Here is a 22,477-nt window from a genome sequence, read left to right on the forward strand (position 1 = left end):
CTTGATTTTTACAACTGTCAAGAGACAGAAATAAGTCGTTTTGTACTAACGCATATTGACGAAACAACAGAGGTATCATTGTTACACACAGAGCCAATCGGAACACCTTTAATTATTTAGAATTTTCGGAAGGAAGTACCTTCTGCGTACAGACAAGCAAGATGTGAACATTTAGAAACAAACCCAGCAAGGGTTTCATAGCTATTACTCATTATTAACCTGATAAATGTAAGAAGTCTGGGAATTGAACACGTTTCAAATTAGACTACTGATTCACCGAACAAATAAATAGCTTAAAACTGTTCTGACACACTTTTTAACACCTAGTGGTGTCCCGAGGAATAATGAGAGACGACATGACCATCGACCTGAGGATGGCACAAGGAGATGAAATATAAGATATGTAACTACTTATTTGACTGGTACACTTGTTAGTTTAGCTTGACACATGCAAGGGAAATATTCAGTTTTAATCGTTGAAAATACAACTGGTCAATAACGAACAGATTCACGTAATACAATGTAACATAGAATTAAACGAGGCTGAAAATAAAAAATAAACACACAACAAAAACTTTATTCACACGTGCATAGTTTAAATATTTGAATATTTACTCTAGAGGTCCGTAATTTATTTTGACAAGCCTGGCAAATCTAAATTTGCTAACGTGGCCCGAAGACACATTACACGAGATTACTGAAAGCTGACTATAAAAATAGACCGAGACGTTTCACTATTATTAGAAATCTGCCTAAAGTCAATGAGTTTCCAAAATTTGAGTGTTTATCGGAAATAGTTGTTTAAAGATAAAAGCTAGGATAAATTTGGTAATTGGTACCAAATAACTTCACAGACACGCCGTGACTTTTAATGATAGGTCAACTTTTCGTTACGAACTACAACGGAATGAAAGGTTCATACTTACGAACATCTGTGCTGTTGTGCTGGGACGTATCACTTATGTAACTGAAGGTCTGTTCGTTTTCATCTGTGATACGAATTTTCGGGGTAAAGCCAGTAGACTTCGGGCAATTGTTGGTCAGTTCTCCGTTCGAGGATGACCCACTCTGTTTGGGCAGCTTACCGAGAGAAAGAACGCCTTTGTTGTCGTAGCCCGTGGAGTCCACTCGTGACAGGAAGACAGTGGGTAATTTGGCGAGTGAACGCAGTATGACCAAACATTTGCAAAAGAAGACAGTGCAAAGGTACATGCCCCATGCAGTAAACAGAGCTTGCGTCACTAACCACACCATCTAGCAAGAAAGGAGAGAGAAAAAAAACGTTAATATGACAACTCTGGTAACTATGTATCTCAGGACGACTGGTATGGTATTAACATTTTACTAATAAAGCAGAGAACAACGTTTCGGCCTTCTTAGGTCATCTTCAGGTTATTCTCTGCTTTATTAGTAACAGTGTTAATACCTATACCAGTCGTCCCGAGATATATTTTTACTTCAAGGGGGTTTATCATCATCACGAAACCTTGTAACTTGGTAAGCAATTACTTAACGTTAGCCCAAATAAATAATTTAATAATTTTATTGTTTTGGTTTAGAATTTGTTGCGCAAAATTATACATATCCGCCTTATATTTTGAACAAAGATTTATCTTGAAACTAAGGTAGGTTCGCCAACACTTGTTTTTACTCGCATCATACCAGGTTGTAACAAACCAAACCAAACGGTAGATCACACCGGCTTCTAACAAAAATGTCAAACTAAAACACAGACCACACCGGCTTTTAACAAAGGTGTCAAACTAAAACATAAACTACAACCTGGTTGATCTACATCACAGTGAACGGTGATCCGGCATGGCCAAGCGTGCAACTTGTAATCTGAGGGTCGCGGGTTCGCATCCCCGTCGCGCCAAACATGCTCGCTCTATCGGCCATGGGGGGCGTTATAATGTGACGGTCAATCCCACTATTCGTTGGTAAAAGAGTAGCCCAAGAGTTGACGGTGGGTGGTGATGACTAGCTGCCTTCCCTCTAGTCTTACACTGCTAAATTAGGGACGGGTAGCACAGATAGCCCTCGAGTAGCTTTGTGCGAAATTAAAAACAAACAAACAATCACAGTGAACGCAACAAACTTGATAAACTAAAAACTGGATCACAAGAAGTTTAAAACAAAACAACCAAAAACGATAACACAGAAACTTAGGTAAAAAACAATAGAGCAAACTATTATTTTAAATGTTAGATAACAACAAACTTTTTTAAATTATTGTTTAGATCAGTATGAATGCAACTGGTGTTAAATTAAACCACGCAATAAAGTTTTTCAACTATTATCACACGTCATAAAAATCACAACAGGCTGAAGATTTCCTCATAATTAGTCTATTACGTATTTGAAGTCACTTGTTTGTAATATTTACAAAACTGTTCTGTTTGTACAGTAAATAAAACCAAAATTAAGGGTAACAAATATTTTTGCTTTTCAAGTTCTATGTCATGGTACGTTTTAGCCTGCAGAGTGCATAATTCATGACATGCCCAAGTTTTGCTGACGTCACGACAGAACAAATTGCAACGTAAATTGACCCCTCCAGGCGGTTTCGGGCCCCTATTGGGGAAAAGTAGCACATTAAGTCTGTTCTTTATGCGCCACGTGCATTGAGCTCTACTAGCGCAGATAGCCCTCGTTTAGTTTTGCGCGAAATTCAAAACAAACTGCAGTGTTTAACAGCTTTGCGTTAACTTGGATCAATCATGTGAACGAAATTAAAAATAAAGTCTGGCGAAGAACTAACTATGCTAGGAGTCTAACTGGTAAAAACAGTGGAGCATCTACAGACAACATTCTAAAAATCTATAAAACATATATTAGACCAGTAATAGATTATGCAGCTCCAGCACGGATAACTGTAAGCAATAAAATAATTAAAACCAAAACTACAAACAATCCAAAACACACTCCTCACAACTGCATACAGAGTTCTAAGAACTATATCATCTCAGTTCATTCACAAATACTCAAACACACCAACCGTACCAGATAGACTCCTATATATTACAATAATGTACTTTAATAAGAATTGGATGAAAAACGAATTACAATGCGAACTAGATAGGTACCTCATACATGATGAAGCTAGGCCTAAATATCTCTCCCCAGTTAATTTATATTTTAAATATAAAAATAAATAAAAAATATATATATTAAATAATAATAATAATAAAATAATAATAAAAATATATATACACACATATATATATGTATTAAAGAATAAAAAAAATGCCACCAACAAACTTGACATTCTGCTGATAGAATAAAATAATCACTATATACGAACCCCAATACATGGACATTGCCCAGAAAAGGATCAAAATAATATTCAGTTCTGCAATTACAAATACCAGTCCGGCAAGAACATAAGTACGGGAGGAGGAAGAGGTCATAGAGAACCTGACCTTCCAGGGTATGAACTTTTCTTACCCAAACACCGACAGAGATTCGAGCTTTGCGTTATTTCAATATTAACACTTGCATAACGTCTATGCTATTCTTTCTAGTCGAATAAGCTTACACCGAAATTTGTAACTTCTTTTAATTTGAAAACAGCAACTCTACGTACAAGAAATTGTGCAAGTTATGCAACTATTTTCTTTTCACAGTTACAACAAAAACTAAAAAAAAAGAACACATAACTAAATTAAAATACACATCACTGAAGTCACATAAACTACCGCAAAAACTGTGATAACCAAAACTGAAATATTAAAATTATTACCACGCACTCAACCATCACTCATATATTACTTGTCACTAAACACTATCACAATTTAGAGCGGCCTGGCATGGCCAAGCGCGTAAGGCGTGCGACTCGTAGTCCGAGAGTCGCGGGTTCGCGCCCGCGTCGCGCTAAACATGCTCACCCTCCCAGCCGTGGGGCGTATAATGTGACGGTCAATCCCACTATTCGTTGGTAAAAGATTAGCCCAAGAGTTGGCGGTGGGTGGTGATGACTAGCTGCCTTCCCTCTAGTCTTACACTGCTAAATTAGGGACGGCTAGCACAGATAGCCCTCGAGTAGCTTTGTGCGAAATTCCAAAACAAACAAAGATAATTTAGGGACCAACGACAGAGCTGCCACCTGACGTCAAGTGTAAATATAGTTACACTAACCGATGTACAGTTCAGTTCAGTATACAAATAGCGGCCACTGACTCAAAATACGACTGAAATGGACTGAATTAAGAGTGAAATGATTAAAAAACCCTGTTGTATAGAGTATTTTTATTACCTGTATTAAACCTTTTTTCATTACCCTTCCTTAAAAAGAACGTAATGAAGGCGCTGATTTATTGCTTAGATAAATACTGCTGTAATAAAACTGATAATTTATTAATTAATTTACACTGAAATCTAATAACCAATAACAGAACTTTCATTGTATAGACGCTTGTTGGTCGCGATTATTTTATTTGACTCGAGTGAAGTTTGGAAGATTACAAAATTAAATTATTAACTGCTTAAATTACAATTCTATCACCGCCTTGGCGTTTGGTGGCGAAAAACTTAACTACCTTTATAAACCTTATAGTAAGCGTATATCTCAAGACGGCTGGTGTGGGTATTAACACTTTTACTAATAAAGCAGACAACAACGTTTCGACCTTTTAATAGTCAACGGCTGATGACTTTCATAGTCTGAATGTAACTGTCCGAAGGTTTATTACAAGAACAGACAAAAATAAGTATGGTCCGAAAGGTTAATACAAAACAAACACAAAACGTATTATCGACGAGTTTTTCTAGTCGAAAGACTATGTTTGCTTTTCTGTTGTTACCACAATACAAAAGCTACCTTGTGTTGTGCCATCACAGGCATTAAAACCTACGATTTAGCGTCAGTAAGCTTTCAGATTTACCGTGAGCCACTATGAAGCAAAATTCTCTGTAAGCAACCTATTAGCAGCTGCTAAAATACCAGATTCGTATTTAAAGAAAATTAGGCGTGTAAATTATCAATCATAGGAATAAGCAATTAGTGTTTCCTTGTTGAGTTTTGTATAAATTTACTCGAGGGATACCTTAGGATATCCCTTTGCCAACGTGTAGTGGGATGGACCGTCACATTAAAATGCTCACACAGCTTTAAGGGCAAGCATCTTCAGTGTTGGAATTTAAACACGAAAGAAATAATTGCTAACGTTTTGTTAGCTGAGAAAAAACAGCTCTGAAAGTTTCCAGAATTCATATTGCAGAGAGAAAATAATAATAATTTCTGACTAAACAGCTTGAAACTGAATGATTAACGTTGTAACCACGTTTACCTTCACGTTACTTGGGTTCCACGCACATTTTTTTTTACATTCACTTAATTATAATGCTTTAGAACAAATGGATTTTCAACTTGTGAATCAGAAGATTCTGAGTCAGTCATGTTTAATATACGTAAAAAGATACGAAAAAAACTAATGTTACTTTCATACCATTATTCACTTAAGCTACCATGTTAAAAAATATCTAAGTTGTCTGAATCTTATACTGCGCAAAGTGTATATAAAATATGGGGAGAAGTTTTATTGATTCCATTCTAAAGATTTTTGTGTTATTTTTTAATATTTCAATTTGATTGCCAGAGGGAGTTTTCATTGACGTCATGATGACACCATATCTAGAAATTTCATAAACGTTATGGCCTCTGTTGAATTTAAGTTTTGTACAGTATTTAAAAATAACAGTGATATAAAAATGGCTTATTGATCAAGTTAATGGGTTATTCGGTTAGTGAGAAATACTTCATCTATTTATTCCTCTGTCACTTATCATGTTTATTATTTGGTCGAAATAGTATAAGCAAGTTTATTTGTAAGTTAGGCCCTCTTTCACCTGCGCTATCGAAAATAAATATAGTAGTACTGTCTATTGTATGTCCACGTAAATACCTCGCAGGGTGTGAATTTCGCAATTTCTGTGTAAATGTTGCTCGTGAAGTTAGACCTATCAGTGAATATTGAGTGTAGCAAACGTTACTAAAGAAATAAATTAATTCATTATCGTTTAAGTGAACAGGATTTCTCAATATCTCTACTAAAACAACTCAAATATTTACGCTCAACGATCGAACAAGTTACATTATTATTCCTAGATCTTACAAAGAGGATGGATTCCCTTCACATCTAGAAAAACGATCTGTACAAAAATGACTTGGAAAAATGAGGGTGGGGTCACTAAAAGTTATTATGTAATAAATATATTATTTTCTATTCATGATGTGCTAAAAACACGTAGATTGTCCCTGAAGAAGAAAGGCCCACCCTTCGAAAGCACTCAGGTTATAAGGGTTTCGACATTATTTTTTATTCATAATATCAATAAAACGTGTGGTATAATAGTTAACAAAATGTAAATAGTACCTTCTTTGCATCACACTATAATGGAACTCTTGCTTATATGATATTGGAATAATCTTTTTATTACGCGATGTGCAACTCCCAACTTCGCGAACTTTTTATCTGTGTGTATGTAGATTTGCAATAGGGGTCACAATTTCCCTGTTTCCCGTCACAAATAACTTTATTTTTCTCCATTATCAGGGTGCAGATATGACGTCATGAATATATCACACGCGGATCTAATGCATTGGCGCTATCTATATAAATATAGTAGCACTGTCTGTTGTATATCCACGTAAATACTTCGCAGGGTGTGAATAGATAATCAAAATTGGTATGGAGGTTCATCAGGTCCATTGGGGAGCACACAAATTTTCAATTTCGCATTTTGCGGATTTTACCACAACTTCGCCCCTGTTGATGGACCAAATTTGGCATTAAGGTTTGTTGGGTTCATGAGGAGATACATGCAAATGTACGGTTTCACATTTCGTGTTTTGCTGTTCTTATGGACGTTTTGGTTGTGTTTTTTTAAGGCATGAAAAGTTGCTTCCTTTATTTATGATTTAAGATAACCTTTCATCAATCATGAATTTACATAAACTTCCATCCAGGGGAGGCGTACCCCAGCTAGTTTATCTAATGTCAAAATTTAACTGATTCTTTGGCAGTTTTCTCCTTTTAATCTCCAAATCCTGGGTTCGACAGCGGATCCTTTACAATCTATGCTCATGCCTAATAGCTATTTTCATAATTAAGATAAAGCTATGTTGAATCATGAATAAAAAAAAAGAAATATGAACATAACATTTGCGGGTAGTTGAAATGTTTTTCCACAAGCATCCTCTACGGTAATCACCTCACTGTCTTTCCGATATCACTCTGAAACTGGTGAAATATTCAAAATTACAATTATCCAAAAAAATAATTTTCCATGGATTTTCTGCTACCTTAGCACTAACAAGTAATTAAAAGTAATACGTCAAACTCCATGAAAATCCTAAGAGATGAAGACTCCACGTTTTGTTACAATAAAAGAACTCAGGATAAATAGATTTATCTGTTATTTTTAAAACAAAAATAACAATATCTTTCAACCGAAAGAAAATTATACCGTTCTGTTAAAAAAAAAAAAAACTCACCCTCAGCGAATTTTGTAATGTCCCCAGAATATCCGAAGAGATAACAAGACAAAAATGTGAGGTTATTACCACGGAAACACACATTTCGTTACCCAACCTAGAGGGCACTAGCTTCACGTGGGTCACCTGTTGAAACGCTAGGTGTAGCAACGAGAAGGCCGAGAGTAAACAGGGAAAGGCCAAGTCCCACAGAATATACGTGATCATCTCGGGTATTATCTGGAAGTTTAAATAATAAATACTCGTGAAAACCTGTACCTGGTGATACATAATATTTATTTTATACTACTGAACTGTACACGCAAAGACCTTGTCAGTTTTTTAAGGCATGTTAGAACTGTATATAACATTTTCTTTGACAGTAGTAACGAATGTGTCTTTGAAACGGCTTAACAACAAAGTTTCCTGTTTTTTAAATTTACGCTGATCAAAAAACCGAACACGTTATCCGTTTGTCGTTTTCTTAACACAAAGCTACGTAATCTGTCCTACGCGAGGAGTCGAATCCAGGGATTTTAGCGGGAGACAAAAGAAATAATAAACGAATTCTGAAGTATATATATATATATATATATATTCTGGTTCATTTTTATGCACGTGAATTAAAAGAACTTCTTGGAACAGCTGAAGTGTAAACCTTTAAAAAATTCATTTTGATACCGAAACTCGTCGATTTGCTTGTTTTGTTGGCCTGGCATGGCCTAGCGCGTAAGGCGTGCGACTCGTAATCCGAGGGTCGCGGGTTCGCGCCCGCGTCGCGCTAAACATGCTCGCCCTCCCAGCCGTGGGAGCGTTATAATGTGACGGTCAATCCCACTATTCGTTGGTAAAAGAGTAACCCAAGAGTTGGCGGTGGGTGGTGATGACTAGCTGCCTTCCCTCTAGTCTTACACTGCAAAATTAGGGACGGCTAGCACAGATAGCCCTCGAGTAGCTTTGTGCGAAATTCCAAAAACCAAACCAAAACAAACCTTGTTTTGTTTTTTTGAATTTCGCGCAAAGCTACACGGGGACTATTTGCGTTAGCCGTCCCTAATTTAGCAGTGTAAGACTAGAGGGAAGGCATTCTTGATGAAGAGAAACCCACTTGAGTTAAAAATGTATCTCAGAACGGCTGGGTATTAACACTTTTACTGATAAGGAGAGAACAACGTTTCTACATTCCTAGGTTATCTTAACCTAGCGTTAATACCCATAGAAGGAAGACAGCTAGTCGTCACCTCCCACCGCCAACTCTTGGGCTACTCTTTTACCAACGAATAATTGGATTGACTGTAACATTTTAACGCCCCCACGGCTGAAAGGACGAGAGTGTTTAGTGTGACGGGGATTCGAACGCGCGACCCTCGGATTACGAGTCGAGTGTCTTAACCACCTGGCCATACTGGGCCGTTACAAAATATAAACAGGAGAGCCATTAGGGGAGGGCCGACAGGAAAACTGCCGTCCTCATTCTCTGAGAGAAGTCCTAATGACATTTTCTAATCAGTCCAGGATAACAGTGACGTGTAAACTAAGCCTTAGCGTAGGTTCCTCAGCCGAACTGCCCCGCTCGAAGCCTTTTTATACAATCATTTTTCAGATTGTTACGCATAAAGAAAGTAAAAGTGGATTATTTTTAAAGATAAAAAAACAAATTCTAATAATAAAAATTTAATTTCAAATTTATTCGTTGAGGACTAAACAACAAGCGTAGTTTTCTGTGAAAGAACTATTTCACATGTGAGAAACACGAATTCACTCGTTTAACCATTAAACGACGGCGATCATCTGCTGATGCTGCTACCTACAACATACCCGTTGTTTAAGGGTTAATAAGCTTACAAGACGAACAGTTTCCTCCTACCTCTTTTGAGCCATACGGATCGATAAAGAGCCCTAAAGCCCGCGAAGCCCCCAGGAGACAGAGAAAGACGTTAAGAGTGGAGAGGTTGGGTCTTGCTAAGAGCTGTGCTCGTAAACTGAGAATAGCAAAGAACGCTACACAAGTGAGCACAAGAAAAAGACAGGCTAGACCGTAGACGTGGAGTTGCCATGTCCACTGAAGGTGTTCCGATACCCGTGACCATTCGGGGACCACTTGCAAGTGTTCTCTCCACCAGACGGACGCACGGTAACTTCCCTGTTTCTTGGGGACCGTCGACTCGTTGGTTAGAAAGACGGGTTGATGGCGGGCATGCGAGATGGTATAGTTAATGATAGATTCCATGGGTAAATCAAGGCTCGAAATTCTGGGTTCGTGAAGTACCTTCCACCAGAATTCACTAGAAAAATAAAATGTTTATGATTAGCGAGAAATTCGATAAAATCTAAAGTAGATTGGACAGACTTGACAAAAAATTCCGAAAAAAACAACAACATTTAACATAACGCAATTAGTTTCTAGTTTTGCTGCTACGCGATCAGTACAGAAACAAAATATCTGTCGTTAAATTTAATTTAAAAAACATTTAACATAAAAGAATTAGTTTCTAATTTAGCTGCTAGGTGATCAGTACAAAAACAAAATATTTGTCGTTAAATTTAATTTAAAAAACATTTAACATAAAAAAATTAGTTTCTAATTTAGCTGCAAGGTGATCAGTACAAAAACAAAATAGTCGTCGTTAAATTTAATTTAAAAAACATTTAACATAAAAGAATTAGTTTCTAATTTAGCTGCTAGGTGATCAGTACAAAAACAAAATATTTGTCGTTAAATTTAATTTAAAAAACATTTAACATAAAAGAATTAGTTTCTAATTTAGCTGCAAGGTGATCAGTACAAAAACAAAATGGTCGTCGTTAAATTTCATCAGCTAAAAGTAAGCTACACTCATGGAAACCAATACTGTTCTAAAATTTAATCTAAAAATATTGTTAAAACCCATACGGATAAGTACAGAAAAATTGCGATACATCTAGGACCTGGTTCGTAGGAGTATGTCACAACCCGCCAGAACTCGAAATAAAACCTTATTAACATAATATAGATCAGCATGTCTTTGAAACCAATACGAAACCAGATTATTTTCTATGTGCGGTCTTAGAAAAAGTTGGTAAAATATGTATACGCATTGAATGGTTGACACTTCGTTTCAAACGACCAAATTTTTATTTTTTAAATCGTGTTATGAATGAATAATCTGAAATTCTATAGACACTTAACGATACATATAAACCCCAAGATATATGTACATCTCGCACAGTAATTTCCAGATTTTTCTACGCAATAATTCGCTTTCTTCTCCTTTTAAACTTGTAAAATTATTTGGAAAGTTGTTTTTAATTTAATCATGGAGTTATCTTTCTTCCATGTGCTTTGTAGAACACTATAAAGAAACAATTTCGTAGGCTTCACTTTTCTTCAGCTTAGAAACATTATAGTTTAAAAACATGAACAATTATACAATTTAAATATATTCAACATAAGAAACTAACAATATTTTCACGAATTATTATCTTAAGATAATTAAAAATACGCAACATCTCAGCAATTTCTATGAACTTTGTGACAAATAACAATATAAATCCTGGATAATTCTAATTTAAATTTGCAATAACCTTACAATTTACAATAAACTATAAAAAGGTTATTATTATTTTCTAATTGACACTTTATATAACTACCTTATTAAGTGCCCTCTGTAATTTATCATCAGAAAATGTTTAAAATTATTAATTATTATCAAAATTAAAAAAATATTTTAAAAGAATTAACTTTTTTATTAAAAACGCTTTGTATTTATAACAAAACATTTTTCATACTTCAATTACGTCATTATATGACCAAATCGAGTGAACCTTACACACAAAAAAAAAGTTTTTAAATTATTGAATTAATTTCTTAAGACAACTATTTGAGTGCTGGCTGGTATTGGGATTTAATGCGAGGTTCTCATATTTATAGATTATAATTTTTAAATTCCCTGTTTTACTTACATATAGTTCTATAAATACTATGCAAACTAAAACAAATAACATATTTTGAAACATACTCAAAGATAGACATTTTATAAAATAAAATCACCCTGGAAGAATCTAGGATACGTTTATTTTCTGTACATCCTTCATGGCACAACAAAATTTATTTTGTCACGTAGTGAAACACCTCTCGTTTTATTCGTGTTTCTTTATAGTTTGTAATTTACATACGTTTTTCAGATGTTTTTTGATAGATTTTCTGTAAAATTCTCGAATCATTTCTTTCTATTTTCATCTGCCACCTACCTCGATTCTTTAAATATACCATCACGTGTATCACGTGGACACAAGATCAGTATCAGTTTCATTTGTTCTTCACTTTTGTTTTGTTTAGCAATAAGTTTAACTTTTGTCAATTCCTTTGTACAGCTAACGACACTTTACAAAAAAACATTTCAGTTATTTGAGTTTCACTTCTCTAATTTCCTCTTGTAAAACTAACACATAAATTCTTCGATCTACATACTGGTATATTTAACTTAGGTTGTTCTGGGTGATGTACAAAAACACTTAAATATCTATATAAGTTTGTAGGTTTCTAATAAACATCACTAATCAGTCAGTTTACATTTTATTCAACCTTAACTTGATTATCCAGAAAAGGTAACATTCTGTTACTCATCTCAATACAGTTTTACTGTATATATTTTTTACGTTTTCGAAAACGTTCTTGAAAACTTTCCCAGTTTTTAATGTCTATCCCAAACCAAAAACATCCCTTCTTGGATGCTTTTAAATAATTAACATTATCTTAGGTAAATATATTTAACAAACTATCAAAAGTATACGGTAAAACCTGTCTAAGGCGGAATCTCACGGGACCGAGTAGAATTTCCAGCTAAAGCAGGTTTTCTGGCTTAGACATAGTGAACATGCATTTCCTTAAATTATAAATAATTTTGAGCGGAACGTTATACTTGCTTGACTCAAAGGAAGCAAGACATTTGTGAATAAAGTTATTATATTGTCTATAATAATGTCTATAAAAATAGACATTCAAAATATGCATAGGTACACAAAATCTTAGTCAAATTTATTTGAAGTGTCCATTTCAACTATTCCGTTTTTTTTTTAATGGGCTTTCTCATGCGGTTAAAAGAGAACGCCAATTCTACGACCTTTTCATGAAGTTCATTTTCCACCTTCATTTTTGCATACAATTTGATATAACTTAACACTTGCGATGAAATAGGAATTTCTATTTCCTTACTATCTTTTTCATTTTGTTCATCTTCTGAATCTCTCACACTGTTACCATCTTGCGATTCTATTATAGATTTTAAATCAATTTCAACAGTTTCTGTTAAAACATGCTTGTCAACGTTCACAGAATCATCTACATCAATCTTCTTAGTGTTTGGACTTCACTAGAATCGTCATAACAAACAACTTCTCCACAATCTCCACCATTATCAAGAATAAAGCCACAGTTTTGAAAGCACTTTATTACACATTCATCTTTTACGCATTTGATTGAATGACTTAAAAATGCAATTGCATCTAACACGTCAATTTTCATGGTCATTTCAGATGCTCTCTTGCAGTCGTCCAATAATATGCTGAAGCATCAATTTTCTGTATTTCAATTTTATACACTGTATAATACCATTATTTAGTGGCTGTAGAACCGATGTTGTGCATGGAGGTAGAAAAACTAAACGAACATTTGAAAGTTGAAAATTTGGGTGACAAGTTGCATTATCTAGGAAAAGTAGAATATTCCTATTTTCGTGTTCCATTCTTTTGTTTAATTTGTTCAAAAATTCCTCAAATATGGCACTTGTCATCCACGCTTTGTTATTCGCTTTCCATAACACAGGAAGTTGATTCTTCCTTAAATTTTTGAAACAGCGCAGATTTTCACTTTTATCCATTACCCATGGTAAATTGTCCCTAAATTTTAAAATTAGGGAAAATAGGAATTTATTGTTTTCGTGAGAATTATTTAAAGAGTAGAATTTTACACTTAAAAGAGAAATATATTTCTACAAATCATGAATCTAATTTAACTGCAAAAACAATGACGGCAGAACAGTTTGTTTGTTTTTTGTTGTTTTTTTAATTTCGCACAAAGCTACTCGAGGACTATCTGCGCTAGCCGTCCCTAGTTTAGCAGTGTAAGACTAGAGGGAAGGCAGCTAGTCATCACCACCCACCGCCAACTCTTGGGCTACTCTTTACCAACGAATAGTGGGATTGACCGTAATATTATAACGCCCCACGGCTGAAAGGGCGAGCATGTTTGGCGCGAAGGGGATGCGAACCCGCGCTCCTCAGATTACGAGTCGCAGAGTCGCACGCCTTAACACGCTTGGCCATGCTGGGCCTGCAAAGAACAGAATATATTTAGCCAATACTTACTGTAACAAAATGTCCGAGTATTTATTAATATTAAAAAAAATATTAATTAAATAAAAAATTAATACTTAATCAAAAACAGTTTTTCCACCTTACTCAGGTTTTAATCCTACTAGTTGATAGACGAAGAAGGTGAAAGATAGTTTTCCGTCCACGTTACGCAGGTTCCGCCATATAGAGGGACTTTTATAAGAGAAATCTTAAGATAATGCTGCAAAATTTTAATATTTCCGGCTTGGACAGGTTTTACTCTATTACTATTTTAATGGCAAACATTTTACTGAATCTAGACATAAGAGAATTAACGTAATGGTTTACACATTGTGATCGACACTATATCCACAATCATTAAACTGTAATTTGGTTCTGTTTATTACAATAATTTTTATGGAACATTTCAAATGGCCCTTAGCTGTTCCAAACTTTTCTACATTTAACTTACTACTTACTGGTCGTCCTAAAATTTCCGGAGGATATTTTATCCAAAGGAATTACTTTGTTTCCCTTTTCCAAATATTTCTTATTGTGCCAGATCTGTGTATTTTCGTAACACATAAATAACATAATTTTTCTTCAAAAGAAAACACGATGAAACATTTCTTAATCTTTCGTTTACTTAATCATATATTCCTTTACTCATTTTTCTAATTGTTGCAAATTTTTATTTATTCCATCGTAAGTTATTGGTTTATTTAAGTGGTCCAAAACTTCATAAATTTAATTTTTAAAAATGGTTTAAAGTTTTATAAATTATTGGACTTCTAAAATAGTTTGAAGCCACGAGGTTGTAGTAATATTTTCCCATTATATATAAAACGTTCTATGTATCATAATTTTGAGTTTAATATATTTCTCATTCGTAGTTTTAATGATACAACTAACTTGTATAACATCGTCCTTCTGAAACTTTTTACAGCCAAGAATTTAGTTATATTACAAACTAGACGTAGCTCTAAGTTTCTTCCAAGAATTTAGTTATATTACAAACTAGACGTAGCTCTAAGTTTCTTCCAAGAATTTAGTTATATTACAAACTAGACATAGCTCTAAGTTTCTTCCAAGAATTTAGTTATATTACAAACTAGACATAGCTCTAAGTTTCTTCCAAGAATTTAGTTATATTACAAACTAGACATAGCTCTAAGTTTCTTCCAAGAATTTAGTTATATTACAAACTAGACGTAGCTCTAAGTTTCTTCCAAGAATTTAGTTATATTACAAACTAGACGTAGCTCTAAGTTTCTTCCAAGAATTTAGTTATATTACAAACTATACGTAGCTCTAAGTTTCTTCCAAGAATTTAGTTATATTACAAACTAGACATAGCTCTAAGTTTCTTCCAAGAATTTAGTTATATTACAAACTAGACGTATCTCTAAGTTTCTTCCAAGAATTTAGTTATATTACAAACTAGACTTAGCTCTAAGTTTCTTCCAAGAATTTAGTTATATTACAAACTAGACGTAGCTCTAAGTTTCTTCCAAGAATTTAGTTATATTACAAACTAGACGTAGCTCTAAGTTTCTTCCAAGAATTTAGTTATATTACAAACTAGACGTAGCTCTAAGTTTCTTCCAAGAATTTAGTTATATTACAAACTAGACGTAGCTTTAAGTTTCTTCCAAGAATTTAGTTATATTACAAACTAGACGTAGCTCTAAGTTTCTTCCAAGAATTTAGTTATATTACAAACTAGACGTAGCTCTAAGTTTCTTCCAAGAATTCAGTTATATTACAAACTAGACGTAGCTCTAAGTTTCTTCCAACAATTTAGTTATATTACAAACTAGACGTAGCTCTAAGTTTCTTCCAAGAATTTAGTTATATTACAAACTAGACGTAGCTCTAAGTTTCTTCCAAGAATTTAGTTATATTACAAACTAGACATAGCTCTAAGTTTCTTCCAAGAATTTAGTTATATTACAAACTAGACATAGCTCTAAGTTTCTTCCAAGAATTTAGTTATATTACAAACTAGACGTAGCTCTAAGTTTCTTCCAAGAATTTAGTTATATTACAAACTAGACGTAGCTAAGTTTCTTCCAAGAATTTAGTTTATTACAAACAAGCTCTAAGTTTAGTTATATTACAAACTAGACGTAGCTCTAAGTTTCTTCCAAGAATTTAGTTATATTACAAACTAGACATAGCTCTAAGTTTCTTCCAAGAATTTAGTTATATTACAAACTAGACGTAGCTCTAAGTTTCTTCCAAGAATTTAGTTATATTACAAACTAGACGTAGCTCTAAGTTTCTTCCAAGAATTTAGTTATATTACAAACTAGACGTAGCTCTAAGTTTCTTCCAAGAATTTAGTTATATTACAAACTAGACATAGCTCTAAGTTTCTTCCAAGAATTTAGTTATATTACAAACTAGACGTAGCTCTAAGTTTCTTCCAAGAATTTAGTTATATTACAAACTAGACGTAGCTCTAAGTTTCTTCCAAGAATTTAGTTATATTACAAACTAGACGTAGCTCTAAGTTTCTTCCAAGAATTTAGTTATATTACAAACTAGACGTAGCTCTAAGTTTCTTCCAAGAATTTAGTTATATTACAAACTAGACGTAGCTCTAAGTTTCTTCCAAGAATTTAGTTATATTACAAACTAGACGTAGCTCTAAGTTTCTTCCAAGAATTTAGTTATATTACAAACTAGACGTAGCTCTAAGTTTCTTCCAAGAATTTAGTTATATTACAAACTAGACGTAGCTCTAAGTTTCTTCCAAGAATTTAGTTATATTACAAACTAGACGTAGCTCTAAGTTTCTTCCAAGAATTTAGTTATATTACAAACTAGACGTAGCTCTAAGTTTCTTCCAAGAATTTAGTTATATTACAAACTAGACGTAGCTCTAAGTTTCTTCCAAGAATTTAGTTAATTTAGACGTTATTTCTTCCATTTACAAACTAGACGTAGCTCTAAGTTTCTTCCAAGAATTTAGTTATATTACAAACTAGACGTAGCTCTAAGTTTCTTCCAAGAATTTAGTTATATTACAAACTAGACGTAGCTCTAAGTTTCTTCCAAGAATTTAGTTATATTACAAACTAGACGTAGCTCTAAGTTTCTTCCAAGAATTTAGTTATATTACAAACTAGACGTAGCTCTAAGTTTCTTCCAAGAATTTAGTTATATTACAAACTAGACGTAGCTCTAAGTTTCTTCCAAGAATTTAGTTATATTACAAACTAGACGTAGCTCTAAGTTTCTTCCAAGAATTTAGTTATATTACAAACTAGACGTAGCTCTAAGTTTCTTCCAAGAATTTAGTTATATTACAAACTAGACGTAGCTCTAAGTTTCTTCCAAGAATTTAGTTATATTACAAACTAGACGTAGCTCTAAGTTTCTTCCAAGAATTTCTTCCAAGAATTTAGTTATATTACAAACTAGACGTAGCTCTAAGTTTCTTCCAAGAATTTAGTTATATTACAAACTAGACGTAGCTCTAAGTTTCTTCCAAGAATTTAGTTATATTACAAACTAGACGTAGCTCTAAGTTTCTTCCAAGAATTTAGTTATATTACAAACTAGACGTAGCTCTAAGTTTCTTCCAAGAATTTAGTTATATTACAAACTAGACGTAGCTCTAAGTTTCTTCCAAGAATTTAGTTATATTACAAACTAGACGTAGCTCTAAGTTTCTTCCAACGAATTTAGTTATATATTACAAACTAGACGTAGCTCTAAGTTTCTTCCAAGAATTTAGTTATATTACAAACTAGACGTAGCTCTAAGTTTCTTCCAAGAATTTAGTTATATTACAAACTAGACGTAGCTCTAAGTTTCTTCCAAGAATTTAGTTATATTACAAACTAGACGTAGCTCTAAGTTTCTTCCAAGAATTTAGTTATATTACAAACTAGACGTAGCTCTAAGTTTCTTCCAAGAATTTAGTTATATTACAAACTAGACGTAGCTCTAAGTTTCTTCCAAGAATTTAGTTATATTACAAACTAGACGTAGCTCTAAGTTTCTTCCAAGAATTTAGTTATATTACAAACTAGACGTAGCTCTAAGTTTCTTCCAAGAATTTAGTTATATTACAAACTAGACGTAGCTCTAAGTTTCTTCCAAGAATTTAGTTATATTACAAACTAGACGTAGCTTTAAGTTTCTTCCAAGAATTTAGTTATATTACAAACTAGACGTAGCTCTAAGTTTCTTCCAAGAATTTAGTTATATTACAAACTAGACGTAGCTCTAAGTTTCTTCCAAGAATTCAGTTATATTACAAACTAGACGTAGCTCTAAGTTTCTTCCAACAATTTAGTTATATTACAAACTAGACGTAGCTCTAAGTTTCTTCCAAGAATTTAGTTATATTACAAACTAGACGTAGCTCTAAGTTTCTTCCAAGAATTTAGTTATATTACAAACTAGACGTAGCTCTAAGTTTCTTCCAAGAATTTAGTTATATTACAAACTAGACATAGCTCTAAGTTTCTTCCAAGAATTTAGTTATATTACAAACTAGACATAGCTCTAAGTTTCTTCCAAGAATTTAGTTATATTACAAACTAGACGTAGCTCTAAGTTTCTTCCAAGAATTTAGTTATATTACAAACTAGACGTAGCTCTAAGTTTCTTCCAAGAATTTAGTTATATTACAAACTATACGTAGCTCTAAGTTTCTTCCAAGAATTTAGTTATATTACAAACTAGACATAGCTCTAAGTTTCTTCCAAGAATTTAGTTATATTACAAACTAGACGTATCTCTAAGTTTCTTCCAAGAATTTAGTTATATTACAAACTAGACGTAGCTCTAAGTTTCTTCCAAGAATTTAGTTATATTACAAACTATACGTAGCTCTAAGTTTCTTCCAAGAATTTCGTTATATTACAAACTAGACATAGCTCTAAGTTTCTTCCAAGAATTTAGTTATATTACAAACTAGACGTATCTCTAAGTTTCTTCCAAGAATTTAGTTATATTACAAACTAGACTTAGCTCTAAGTTTCTTCCAAGAATTTAGTTATATTACAAACTAGACGTAGCTCTAAGTTTCTTCCAAGAATTTAGTTATATTACAAACTAGACGTAGCTCTAAGTTTCTTCCAAGAATTTAGTTATATTACAAACTAGACGTAGCTCTAAGTTTCTTCCAAGAATTTAGTTATATTACAAACTAGACGTAGCTTTAAGTTTCTTCCAAGAATTTAGTTATATTACAAACTAGACGTAGCTCTAAGTTTCTTCCAAGAATTTAGTTATATTACAAACTAGACGTAGCTCTAAGTTTCTTCCAAGAATTCAGTTATATTACAAACTAGACGTAGCTCTAAGTTTCTTCCAACAATTTAGTTATATTACAAACTAGACGTAGCTCTAAGTTTCTTCCAAGAATTTAGTTATATTACAAACTAGACGTAGCTCTAAGTTTCTTCCAAGAATTTAGTTATATTACAAACTAGACGTAGCTCTAAGTTTCTTCCAAGAATTTAGTTATATTACAAACTAGACATAGCTCTAAGTTTCTTCCAAGAATTTAGTTATATTACAAACTAGACATAGCTCTAAGTTTCTTCCAAGAATTTAGTTATATTACAAACTAGACGTAGCTCTAAGTTTCTTCCAAGAATTTAGTTATATTACAAACTAGACGTAGCTCTAAGTTTCTTCCAAGAATTTAGTTATATTACAAACTATACGTAGCTCTAAGTTTCTTCCAAGAATTTAGTTATATTACAAACTAGACATAGCTCTAAGTTTCTTCCAAGAATTTAGTTATATTACAAACTAGACGTAGCTCTAAGTTTCTTCCAAGAATTTAGTTATATTACAAACTAGACTTAGCTCTAAGTTTCTTCCAAGAATTTAGTTATATTACAAACTAGACGTAGCTCTAAGTTTCTTCCAAGAATTTAGTTATATTACAAACTAGACGTAGCTCTAAGTTTCTTCCAAGAATTTAGTTATATTACAAACTAGACGTAGCTCTAAGTTTCTTCCAAGAATTTAGTTATATTACAAACTAGACGTAGCTTTAAGTTTCTTCCAAGAATTTAGTTATATTACAAACTAGACGTAGCTCTAAGTTTCTTCCAAGAATTTAGTTATATTACAAACTAGACGTAGCTCTAAGTTTCTTCCAAGAATTTAGTTATATTACAAACTAGACGTAGCTCTAAGTTTCTTCCAAGAATTTAGTTATATTACAAACTAGACGTAGCTCTAAGTTTCTTCCAAGAATTCAGTTATATTACAAACTAGACGTAGCTCTAAGTTTCTTCCAAGAATTCAGTTATATTACAAACTAGACGTAGCTCTAAGTTTCTTCCAAGAATTTAGTTATATTACAAACTAGACGTAGCTCTAAGTTTCTTCCAAGAATTTAGTTATATTACAAACTAGACGTAGCTTTAAGTTTCTTCCAAGAATTTAGTTATATTACAAACTAGACGTAGCTCTAAGTTTCTTCCAAGAATTTAGTTATATTACAAACTAGACATAGCTCTAAGTTTCTTCCAAGAATTCAGTTATATTACAAACTAGACGTAGCTCTAAGTTTCTTCCTTTAACCGGTTGGAAGTACGTGTTGTAATTTAATCATGGACTTATCTTTGTATAGTGGCTTTGAAAAACAAACTATTCATTTAATTATAGATTTGTAGTAAATCCTTGGTTACATTTGACCAGTTCTAAATGTGCGTGTTTTTCTTGCAGCAAAGCCACACTGGGCTGAGTTCACTGAGGGAAATAGAAGCCCTGATTTTAGCGTCGTAAAAAATATAAATGTGAAGAAGGGAATTAATTTGGAGTGAAAGCTAATGGTGGATTTATAACTTTATGATCTCACGAGACAATGTTTTAGTTTTTCTCTATTATTGTATTCGTTAAGATGGAGGCTTCTTTTCCCATTCTCTATCATCTTTATTCCCTCTGTGGTTAAACGTTTTGATAATGTATTGTTTTTCTATAATATTATGTTTGATATACAGGTTTTCTCCAAGATGCATCTACCTTTTCTTCAAAGAATATGTCATTCATCACTGCCCAACTGAATTCTCTCGGTAGTTTCTAAATGAATAAAAAACTATAAAAAAAAAAACAACGTAGATCCTTGAATAATAATAAAAAAGTTCAAAATCGATTTTTGAATTTTTATCCAAGTATTCTGTGTGATAAGAGAAACTGTTTTTCGACTGCCAGGATTTTCAGTTACATAAACGTACAGGATAAAGCCTGGAACCATCAAATAAGTATTATCATAATAGATAGTTAGAAACATATCAGCAAAAGGCAGGGTACCATCATAGTAAAGTTGGTACTTTTGAACGTTTCGTCTTTTGCTTTGTCTGGCAATCTTCCAAACGTAATCTTTGTACATTTTTCTTTATTTGTGCTTATAAAGTTAGATAAATATGGAGAAAATCATTCACTGAAGTTTATACTGAAAACAGTAAACTCACCTTCGAGCAGACTATGGCTTCAAACACATTTAGCCGAGATGCAAACTCAGATTATCCTGGATCTTACATATTCATCGTCTCTTCAGAATAAACCAGCGGCAGGTCTGGTTTCCTTCCTTCTAGGCTACCAGTCTTCACATGTTAAAGGATAATTAAGTTATATTAAAATTAGTTTGAATAAAACCAATCAGCAAGTTGCGTGACAACCACAGCCAATAACAAACTCGCAGTGGAACGGAATGGATCAGAACTACATTTTAATGTTAACTGGAGTTTCGTAGGTAGTATAATGCTGTCAAAAAATGATCCATTTTGGGAAGGGCGTATAACAGCACTTTCCAACTCAAAGTATTTATACCATCGGGTCATAAAGATGTGTTCAGATCTCATATCAGGCATTTAGAATTCCCAGCACGGGGATACAGATCACTTATATTCAATGGCAACGGAGGGCGAAACACTATGGTCCTACTTGTCACATCAGGGTCATCCAGAAAGAGACTTGCAACAAGTCGTATCCTAGACTAGTAAGCAAAGTATGGCGTCTTGTATCAGGTGAAAATCAATGAACACAAAGGTCAGTGGCTGTAATCATTCACTTACCTCCAGTAACTGCAGATAACATAATTAAAATAAAATCTCCATTTGGAGAAGCGATACACGTCACGTGTCTACAAGTTACCTTCACACAATATCAGTTGAACCATCGCTTACCTCAATCAACTGGAGAATGAAACGAATATTCGTGTTCTTCCATACGAAGATAGAGTGCTCATGTAGTCTATGGATTTATGTGCAATTGGATTACTGAAATGGTAATTAAGAAAAAGTCGTCCTGCTATATTTGATGGATCATAGAGAGCTGCAGGGAGAAATTGTAAGATTTGAACGCGACAGCCTTATGACTGAGCCTTTTATAATGGAAAATACGCTTCACATCTGTTGTCAAGATGCAGGGTCGTCAGGGGGAGCGTGACCCAACGTAAAGACGTGGCGAGGCTCCAAATTCCTTTTTCAATACAGCTTACTCGACTTTTAAAGGTTCTCCTTATGGCACTGGCTTAGAACTTGAATCTCAAAACTACCAACTAAATCTCGGATTATCACACCAATAACGTGTACACAGCAATGTAATATTTTACAGTGGTATTATTGTTGGTTTTGGTTTTTGAATTTCGCACAAAGCTACTCGAGGGCTATCTGTTAGCCGTCCCTAATTTAGTAGTGTAAGACTAGAGGG

The 22,477-nt window shown here is 33.5% G+C and overlaps 2 protein-coding genes across 4 annotated transcripts in view; both read right to left on the reverse strand.

Annotated features, from left to right (window-relative positions):
* Positions 1-22,477, reverse strand: part of LOC143254266 (rap1 GTPase-activating protein 1-like) — a 191,988-nt gene that overhangs the window by 135,646 nt on the left and 33,865 nt on the right. The window lies entirely within an intron of this gene.
* Positions 898-21,371, reverse strand: LOC143254457 (proline-rich transmembrane protein 3-like). Its single transcript, XM_076509640.1, has 4 exons — positions 21,238-21,371; positions 9,342-9,759; positions 7,496-7,714; positions 898-1,254 (listed from the first exon to the last, which is right to left on the reverse strand). Exons 2-4 carry the CDS (start codon positions 9,702-9,704, stop codon positions 898-900), a joined length of 939 nt encoding a protein of 312 aa, XP_076365755.1. The 5' UTR covers positions 9,705-9,759; positions 21,238-21,371.

Source organism: Tachypleus tridentatus, chromosome 6, assembly GCF_004210375.1.
Source record: "Tachypleus tridentatus isolate NWPU-2018 chromosome 6, ASM421037v1, whole genome shotgun sequence".
NCBI classification, from domain to species: Eukaryota; Metazoa; Arthropoda; class Merostomata; order Xiphosura; family Limulidae; genus Tachypleus; species Tachypleus tridentatus.

Bases quoted from the DNA above. Each gene is read 5' to 3' on its own strand.
- LOC143254457 (XM_076509640.1), bottom strand. From the start codon at position 9,704: ATGGAATCTATCATTAACTATACCATCTCGCATGCCCGCCATCAACCC. The intron at 7,715-9,341 runs GTAGGAGGAAAC...TTAAACTTCCAG, and splicing joins ATCCGTATGGCTCAAAAGAG to ATAATACCCGAGATGATCAC. The intron at 1,255-7,495 runs GTGAGTTTTTTT...CTTTCTTGCTAG, and splicing joins CATTACAAAATTCGCTGAGG to ATGGTGTGGTTAGTGACGCA.